At 30.3% G+C, this 9,825-nt stretch overlaps 2 protein-coding genes across 2 annotated transcripts; both read right to left on the minus strand.

Moving 5' to 3' along the window:
- Positions 1–1,322: 1,322 nt before the first annotated feature.
- On the minus strand, positions 1,323–2,480 carry LOC125808909 (pathogenesis-related protein STH-2-like). The gene is made up of 2 exons (XM_049488583.1): positions 2,239–2,480; positions 1,323–1,891 (listed from the first exon to the last, which is right to left on the minus strand). Exons 1-2 carry the CDS (start codon positions 2,405–2,407, stop codon positions 1,593–1,595), a joined length of 468 nt encoding a protein of 155 aa, XP_049344540.1. The 5' UTR covers positions 2,408–2,480; the 3' UTR covers positions 1,323–1,592.
- Positions 2,481–5,495: 3,015 nt separating this feature from the next.
- LOC125808911 (pathogenesis-related protein STH-2) lies at positions 5,496–6,629 on the minus strand. The gene is made up of 2 exons (XM_049488585.1): positions 6,411–6,629; positions 5,496–6,047 (listed from the first exon to the last, which is right to left on the minus strand). The coding sequence occupies exons 1-2, from the start codon at positions 6,577–6,579 to the stop codon at positions 5,749–5,751; spliced, it is 468 nt and encodes a 155-aa protein (XP_049344542.1). The 5' UTR covers positions 6,580–6,629; the 3' UTR covers positions 5,496–5,748.
- Positions 6,630–9,825: the final 3,196 nt, after the last annotated feature.

Below are 9,825 nucleotides of genomic sequence, written 5' to 3' on the forward strand. Positions count from 1 at the left end.
TCAAATAACTATTAAAGTTTCATATAGAAAAGACGAACTGAGGAACTGGGGAAGAAGTTTTTGCCTCAAAGTTTACTAATATCGAGTACCCGTACAAAAAATTAATGAACAAATACAAATATATCTAAAGAAAACACAATTCTATCAATTCTCAAACTATACTTTCGTTTCCAATTCTCCTAGTATATTAGCAACAATTTCATCTACCAAAAATTATGATCTATGCTTATGTCTCAAATAAGTAAGAAACAAATATACAAATCCTCACTAATCGTGCCTTTTTATTTCAAATCCCAATTATATAAAAATAGCTATATCTCGGTCCTAAATGAGTTGGGATCCTTTATATAAATGATCATATTTCTCCACTTAAGTTTAAGTCATTTTAGTCTACCACAATAACAACAACAAAATGATGAGATAATCGAAGGACAAAAAATTAGGAGAATAATGTTAATATATACTATGAGTATGAAAGGAAAAACAAATACGATGCACCAAATTTATCCCTCATGAACGCAAAATAACGTTCGACTATCTACTAACTTTTATTTATAAAAACAAAAGAAAAAATGGTAGTTTAATTGGAGCAGCCCATCAGGCGTTATTGGACTTGGAAAGCACCGGCTCGTTATCCTTCCACTGCTCAGAGCGGGAGCTGTTCGTTGCTCTGTGAAACCAGCCTCACGCGGTCCACCCCACTTTAGGAATCAAGCAGCCCATTTCTTCAATTGGGCCACGTGATCCAACTCAGAGCTTGGATAGGGCAAGCCAGAAATTAGCCACCAAAGCCCAACCATCTGGGATAGCCCAACATTCCACCACATTAATGCCCCCATTTGGGTTACAAGCCCACATTACTAAGCTCAGCATACAAAACTCTCTCTAGTTCTTTTTAAAAGAACTAAATGTTCCTATTCTTTAACGATGTGGGATAAATTCATTTCAGTCTCAAAAAGGAATGTTAATGTGTACATTTTCTCTATACTAATAACCACTGATAAAGGTAACATTGTGAATGATGCAACCATTCTACGTAATAGTAATACTTCCTTCGTTTCAATATATATGATATTAGTCAACTTAATACGAAATTTGAGAAAGAATTAGTCGATATATGTACTTCATAATAGTATTAGTCGAAACATTCTACATAATAGTAATACTCCCTTTGTGTAATTAATCACTTACACTTTCTATACTATAGTGAATTAGTCGAAATATGTACACACTAACCGGTCACCACAGTTTTAGAAAAGACTATATAAACCTCATTTGAGTTATCAGTTTTCTGCTGTAGGTACTTAACTTGAAACAATTAATTTTCGAAAAGTAAAACATATTTTTTATATAAGTATTTGATAAGCAAAGTTAAAGGTTGCTACATTATTAAGAGTTCTTCCCATGATAAACTTGGAAAAAGAACACACACTCAACAAAAAACACTAAAACAATGAAAACTCAAACCTACAGAATGATATCTCATTTAAAAGATTAAACTTTTTAATTAGAGCCTACTTTATTTTCTTAATTATTATATAATGTCACAACGCGTTATATTTCACGTGTAGACCTGATTCTTTTTTCATCACTTAAGCGTAGACAGAAGGATTGGCGAGGAGGTATGCTTCAACAATCTTGAAAAGTTCCATGCCTGGTTTTTTGCCTTCATTGTGTTCTTCATCCTTCAACACATAATCACCTTTTGTGTGATACTCAATTATAGACTTGCAAACACATCCTCCATTTCCATGAGCTTCAAATTTGAGATCATAGGAAATGGACTCAAGTTTGTCTCCAATAACATCTCCTTCAATCATTGAATATTTGGTCACCAAATTCTTGTCATCAACAACATGAATCTTGTGCTTCAAGTACTTGATTGGTGAACCTGTCATTTAAGGAGACGAAGATCTATCAAAAATAACTTTTTTAACCCCACAAAGATGGAGGTATGATCTACATACACTGCACATCCACCTTCCCATACCCTACTTGTGAAAATATACTGATATATATGTTGTAGTATTATTTTTTTTGGAAAATGTAAAAGTCAACATTTCAATCAATGCAAAAGAATTTTGATAGGAAATAACACGTTTGATATTTCAGGTATGAAACTCTTATAATCGAAATGTTTTAAATGTGTTTTTTAACCCTTCACTTAAAGAATTTAATTAGTCCTATCTACTAACGTTGCAAAAAATATTTACACAATCAGATCAATTATTATATTACCTTCAACAAAGTTCATCTTCTTGATGCTTCCATCTCCCTCAGCCTCAATGTTCTTAACTTGTGGCATCAACTTAGGAATAAGATTGTCAGAATCAACAACCAAAGCTTTGAACAACCTAGCAGGGGCAACTGGTGTTGTGGTCTCATGTGTATAGGTAGTGACACCCATGATGTTATTAGAGATATTGAACACACAAAAAGGATATATAAAATGTTATGTGTGAGAATGTTGTGAGGTGTGTGATAATGAAATATAGTTAGATGGTATTTTATAGGTGAAAAAAACAAGTGACAGTCTAGAGTTAAATCAACAATTAATTCCTTTTACCTTAATTTCAACATTCAAAGTAGTCCATTTTTGACATTTGTGTCATTTTATCTAGATGTTCTTGAAATGTACATTCTTTTTATATTAAATTAATAGTACTATCTTAGATAATATCATTGGAGAATTTTATGTTTTATTTGATTTTCTATCTGATGTTTGGTACGCGTATTAGAGTCGGATAGGGTTTTGTTTGAGAGGAAGCGTTCTCTATCGAAAAAAATTTCATATACAAAGTTTGAAACCAAAATATTTGATTAAAGAAAGAGCAACTCCATCCACTGCCGCCGTACTCGCGCGGAAAACTTTATGTCAAATGGTCTAACAATGAGGCTTACTGACACATGGGTTATGGGTATATTATATTCATGTATTCAAACCTACAAAATTTATTTCTATTTTTTAACTCTATTAGTTCATCAATTATATAAGGTATGTTTTATAGACCAAACAAGAGAGTACAGTTCAAAAGACTAGTTTGATTATTTATTTAGTTTATATATTCATTTACATTATCCTTTTTAATGGATGCTAGAAAATTGACACAAATGATTAGTCGTTAATAAATCTCTTTCATCTTGCTTATAAATTGAATTCTTCATGAGTAAGTTAAGACAAAGTATTAATGTGAAAAAAAAGAAGCATATGAAGTTACTCTTAGAACCTAAATAACTGTACTAATAATATGACTAAAAAGATAATCTAGTGAATTCTTTAGCTTTTTAACAAAATGATCTTTTTTAGAAAGTCTACAAATTAATTCAAATAACTATTAAAGTTTCATATAGAAAATACGAACTAAGGAACTAGGGAAGAAGTTTTTGCCTCAAAGTTTTCTAATATCGAGTACCCGTACAAAAAATTAATAAACATATACTTATGCCGAGAGCATAAATTTATTTATTTGTATCATAATATCCCACTATCTATGTTGTAAAAGGCATAATAAATATGTCTTATGTCCAAATAACATAATATATATCTAAAGAAAACAAAATTCTATTAATTTTCAAACTATACTTTCGTTTCTAATTCTGCTAGTATATTAGCAACAATTTCATCTACCAAAAATTATGATCTATGCTTATTCTCAACTCTCGTGATTTTTTATTTCAAATTTCAATTATATAAAAATAGCTATATCTCGATCCTAAATGAGTTGGGATCTGGTATATGAATCATCAATTGTCATATTTCTCCACTAAAGTATAAGCCATTTTAGTCTACCACAATAACAACAACAAAGTGGTGAGATAATCGAAGGATAAAAAACTACAAAAATAATGTTACTGTATAGTACTAGTATGAAAGGAAAAGCAAGTACGATGCACCAACATTATCCCGCATGAATGCGAGACAACGTTGAACTATCTACTAACCTTCTACCGTAATACAAAATAAAAAAAATGGTGGTTTAATTGGAGCAGCCCATCAGGCGTTACTGGACTTGGAGTTATTTGTATCATAATATCCCACTATCTATGTTGTAAAAGGCATAATAAATATGTCTTATGTCCAAATAACATAATATATATCTAAAGAAAACAAAATTCTATTAATTTTCAAACTATACTTTCGTTTCTAATTCTGCTAGTATATTAGCAACAATTTCATCTACCAAAAATTATGATCTATGCTTATTCTCAACGCTCGTGCTTTTTTATTTCAAATTTCGATTATATAAAAATAGCTATATCTCGATCCTAAATGAGTTGGGATCTGGTATATGAATCATCAATAGTCATATTTCTCCACTTAAGTATAAGCCTTTTTAGTCTACCACAATAACAACAACAAAGTGGTGAGATAATCGAAGGATAAAAAACTACAAAAATAATATTACTGTATAGTACTAGTATGAAGGGAAAAGCAAGTACGATGCACCAACATTATCCCTAAATGAATGCGAGACAACGTTGAACTATCTACTAACCTTCTACCGTAATACAAAATAAAAAAAATGGTGGTTTAATTGGAGTATTTCTCCACTTAAGTATAAGCCTTTTTAGTCTACCACAATAACAACAACAAAGTGGTGAGATAATCGAAGGATAAAAAACTACAAAAATAATATTACTGTATAGTACTAGTATGAAGGGAAAAGCAAGTACGATGCACCAACATTATCCCTAAATGAATGCGAGACAACGTTGAACTATCTACTAACCTTCTACCGTAATACAAAATAAAAAAAATGGTGGTTTAATTGGAGCAGCCCATCAGGCGTTACTGGACTTGGAGAGCACTGGCTTGTTATCCTTCCACTGCACAGAGCGGGATCTGTTCGTTGCTCTGTGAAACCAGCCTCACGCGGTCCACCCCACTTTAGGAATCAAGTAGCCCATTTCTTCAATTGGGCCACGTGATCCAACTCTGAGCTTGGATAGGGCAAGCCAGAAATTAGCCCACACTAAGCCCAACCATCTGGGACAGCCCAACATTCCACCACTTTAATGCCCCCATTTGGGTTACAAGCCCACATTACTAAGCTCGGCGAACAACACTATCTCTAATTCTATTAAAAAGCACCAAATGTTCCCATTCTATAACGATGTGGGATAAATTCATTTCAGTCTCAAAAAGGAATGCTAGTGTATATATTTTCTCTACTAAAGGTAACATTGTGAATGATGCAACCATTCTACGTAACAGTAATACTCTTTTCGTTTCAATTTATATGATATTATTTAACTGAATGCGATGCTTGAGAAAGAATTAATCGATATATGTTCTTCATAATAGTATTAGTCGAAACATTCTACATAATAGTACTACTCCCTCCGTTTCAATAACCACTTACACTTTCTATACTATAATAAATTAGTCGAAATATGTATACACTAACCGGTCACCACAGTTTTAGAAAAGACTATATAAACCTCATTTGAGTTATCAATTTTCTGCTATAGGTACTTAACTTGAAACAATTAAATTTCGAAAAGTAATACATTTTTTTATATAAGTATTTGATAAGCAAAATTTAAGGTTGCTTACATTATTAAGAGTTCTTCCCATGATAAACTTGGAAAAAGAACACACAACTCAACAAAAAGCACTATATCATTAATGAAAACTCAAACCATCATCTCATTTAAAAGATTAAACTTTTTAATGAGAGTATACTTTATTATATGAAGTCACAATACATTATATTTCATGTGTGGGCCTGATTCTTTTTTCATCACTTAAGCGTAGACAGAAGGATTGGCGAGGAGGTATGCTTCAACAATCTTGAAAAGTTCCATGCCTTGTTTTTGGCCTTCATTGTGTTCTTCATCCTTCAACACATAATCACCTTTTGTGTGGTACTCAGTTATAGACTTACAAACACATCCTCCATTTCCATGAGCTTCAAATTTGAGATCATAGGAAATGGACTCAAGTTTGTCTCCAAGAACATCTCCTTCAATCATTGAATATTTGGTCACCAAATTCTTGTCATCAACAACATGAATCTTGTGCTTCAAGTACTTGATTGGTGAACCTGCAATTATTCCCAAAAATAAAAATAACGAGCCGAAGGTCTATTAGAAATAACCTCTTTACTCCACAAAAGATAGGTTATGGTCTACATATACATCCGTCTCCCCAGATCTCACTTGTGAAAATATACTGATATATTCATTGTAGTATTTTCTTGGAAAACTTTAAAGTTAACATTTTGATCAATGCAATAGAATTTTTTATAGGAAAGTCACATTGTCTGATATTTTAGGTATGAAACTCTTATAATCGAAATACGTTAAAATGTACTTTTAACCCTTCACTCAAAGAATTTAAATTTAATTAGTCCTATTTACTAACGGTGCAAAAAATATTTACACAATCAGATCAATTATTTCATTACCTTCAACAAAGTTCATCTTTTTGATGCTTCCATCTCCCTCAGCCTCAATATTTTTAACTTGTGGCATCAACTTAGGAATAAGATTGTCAGAATCAACAACCAAAGCTTTGAACAACCTAGTAGGGGCAACTGGTGTTGTGGTCTCATGTGTATAGGAAGTGACACCCATGATGTTATTAGAGATGTTGAACACAAAAAAGGATATATAAAATGTTATGTTGTGAGGTGTGTGATAATGAAATATTGTTAGATGGTATTTATAGGTGAAAAAAAGAAAGTTACACTCCTAGAGTTAAATCAACAATTAATTCCTTTTACCTTACTTTCAACATTCAAAGTAGTTCATTTTTGACATTTGTGTCATTTTATCTAGATGTTCTTGAAATGTACATTCTTTTTATATTAAATTAATAGTACTACCTTAGATAATGTCGTTAGAGAATTTTATGTTTTATTTGATTTTTCACTTGATATTTGGTACTCGTATTAGAGTCGGATAGGGCACTGTTTGAGAGATAGCGCTCTCTATCAAAGATTTTTTTCATACCTAAAACTTAAATCTGAAATCTTTGATTAAGAAAAGAGCAGCTTCATCCAGTGCACTTCTCACAGAGAATTTTATGTTAAATGGTCTAACAATGAGGCTTACTGACACATGGTTATGGGTATATTATATTCCGTGTTCAAACCTTCAAAGTTTTTTTTAACTCTATTACTCCCTCCGTGCTATTTTATATATCATATTTTTACTTTGCACTTGCATTAAGAAATTATGTAACTTTACCCATCTATCCTTATTTAATGTTTTCTTAGGTAAACTTTATTAATAAATGACAAGATTAATTAACTATTCTATCAAGGGTATAAGAGGCAAAATATGGTAATTTATGCATAAATTTTATAAAATGACAAGTATTATGGTCCAGCTACTTATAGAAAGAAATGACATATAAAATGGGACGGAGAAAGTAGTAGTTCATCAATTATATAAGGTATGTGTTATAGACCAAATAAGAGAGTACACTTCAAAAGATTAGTTTGATTATTTAGTTTATATATTCATTTACATTATTCTTTTTAATGGATGATAGAAAATTGACACATAAATGTATAGTGGTTAATAACCTTCCTTTTATCTTGCTTATAAATTGAATTCTTGAGTAAAGTTAAGGCAAGTATTAATGTGAAAAAGAAATGTGAATTTTGGATCACTCAGGTTTTTGGTTTTCCTTCATGACATTCACTATTTATTTAGAGTAAGAAGAAAATAGTTTTTGAAGAATATTTAGGTATAATATAGACAAATACTATATGACATCGATTTCATGCTCAACTCTCAACCTCGATTCCGAATTGAGACCCAATCTTAATTTGAGTTTGAGTTGGAATATGGAGTCAAGGTTGGGGTTGGCAATAAGCTGTGTCAGGGTCTAGAGTTAGGGTCAAAATTAGGAGTCAAGTTCTGGGTCGAAGTTGAGAGTCAGTATTCGACACTCAATGGTGAGGTTAAAAGATAGTTTTGGAGAAAAAATTCCTTACTTTACGAAGAGAAGTCATTTTTCTAAAATTTAATTAAAAATAAGTCTATTTAGAAAACATTTCTAAAACATTTAAACCAATCAAACATGAAAAAATTTAAAATATTTTTCTTCGTACCAAATACATCCTAAATAACATAGATCCTAGCTTAATTTGTCCAACTCAAAGTTTTTTTTTATTTGCTTATTTATTTTCATTATTATTAATTACCAAATCAAACTATTAAAGTTTTTTTCTTTTATATATGTGTATCAAACAAATGAAACCCAAAAAACTGTTTTTTTTTAATGTTATGATGTAAGTTCTTTTATGGGTCAACAAGTAAAATGCCCGAAACGACCCGCCATTTATTTCAATTTAAAATTTAGGATTAAATTTTAAATAGAATTGCTTTTAAAATTTATCAGTCAAATAGAAACTACTATTCCTCAAAATTTTAAATCTACTTTAAAAAAAAAAAAAAAAAAAGATTTTTCAAAATAATTAGGTTCTTAAAAAACAGCATACCTAATATTGAAAGCTATAAGGGAATCTATGTATTATTTTATGAAGACAATTGAAAGTATAATAACTAAATACGAATAACTAAATCCTGCATAAAATAATCAATAAATTTCTCATAACTAATTCATGTATTACTAAATTGCATAACTTTAATAAGTTACCAAACAACCCTAATTATTTTATTCATTTCATCATATTTTTTGGTGATCGAGTATATGATAGTTGTGAAATTACACTAGATTTGTTGTTGTCGTTGTTGCAGCAATCAAACATGACCTAATTTAGTTATTAATATGAGTTGTAATAGAATGATTGAGATTCCTCCACTCTTAATTAGAGGCCTTGATTCAAACTCTGAGTATAAAATTTTTTATTAAAAATGTAACCCTCATAAATAATCTTGCAATGCGTGAATCCTGAATTAATTGAGCTTCACTTCCACTACCAAATATATATATTTTTAGCAATCAAATATTTTATCTTCTATAGTAGAAGGCTGAGTGCATACAAAATCATTGCTACTTTCACATTACTAATTGGCTTAGTCAAGATTTCATCAACACTAAAGATTTTACTATAAGACAGTGTTTGGCTTACTCAAGATATCGACATTTAAATTTTATCCTTTCCGAATTTCAACCCATTTTTAGCTTTGGCGTAATAATGTGAGGCGTTGTATTGCTTATCCTTCCTTATTTTTATAATATTTTGTCTTTTAAGTTCGATTACTATTTATTGTTTTTTATACTTTTATTAGTATCATATTATTTTATTGTGATTATTATTCATAATGATTTGTCATGTTATCTACTTTTTCTACTTTGTACACCGACTATACATTAAAAAAAATTTAATATAAAAAACTTAGTACCATACTAGGTTCACATTGTCCAATCAAATTAATATAATAATGTCGTGTCAGCAAGCCACATTTTTATAGACCATTTGGCATAAAATTTTCCTAATGCCACGACTAACAAATTAATTAATTATTAAGAGAATGATACAATATGTAATTTTTTTTTAAAAATGACACGAATGTCAATAATGGACTGCTTTGAATGTTGAAATTAAGATTAAAGATGACTGAATTCTAAGGGTGTGTTTGGTATATGTAATAAAATATTTTCGATGAAATAATATTTTCTTGAAAATAAATAGTTTTATGTGTTTTGATAAATAAATAAGAAAACATATTAATTCAATAGCATTAATATATTATTTAGAAAAACACTATAGAAGTTAGGTGAAATATTGAAGTTGGGAGTGGGGGTTGAACGCGATGGGGGACAACGAATCTGAAATGTTACATATAAAACTTGTTTACCTACTCTTTTTAGGAAAGTAATTTTTATGATTTTTAATTAAGAAA

This window comes from Solanum verrucosum, unplaced genomic scaffold (genome assembly GCF_900185275.1).
Source record: "Solanum verrucosum unplaced genomic scaffold, falcon-dt-bn FXZP01000218.1, whole genome shotgun sequence".
In the NCBI taxonomy this organism is placed as follows: Eukaryota; Viridiplantae; Streptophyta; class Magnoliopsida; order Solanales; family Solanaceae; genus Solanum; species Solanum verrucosum.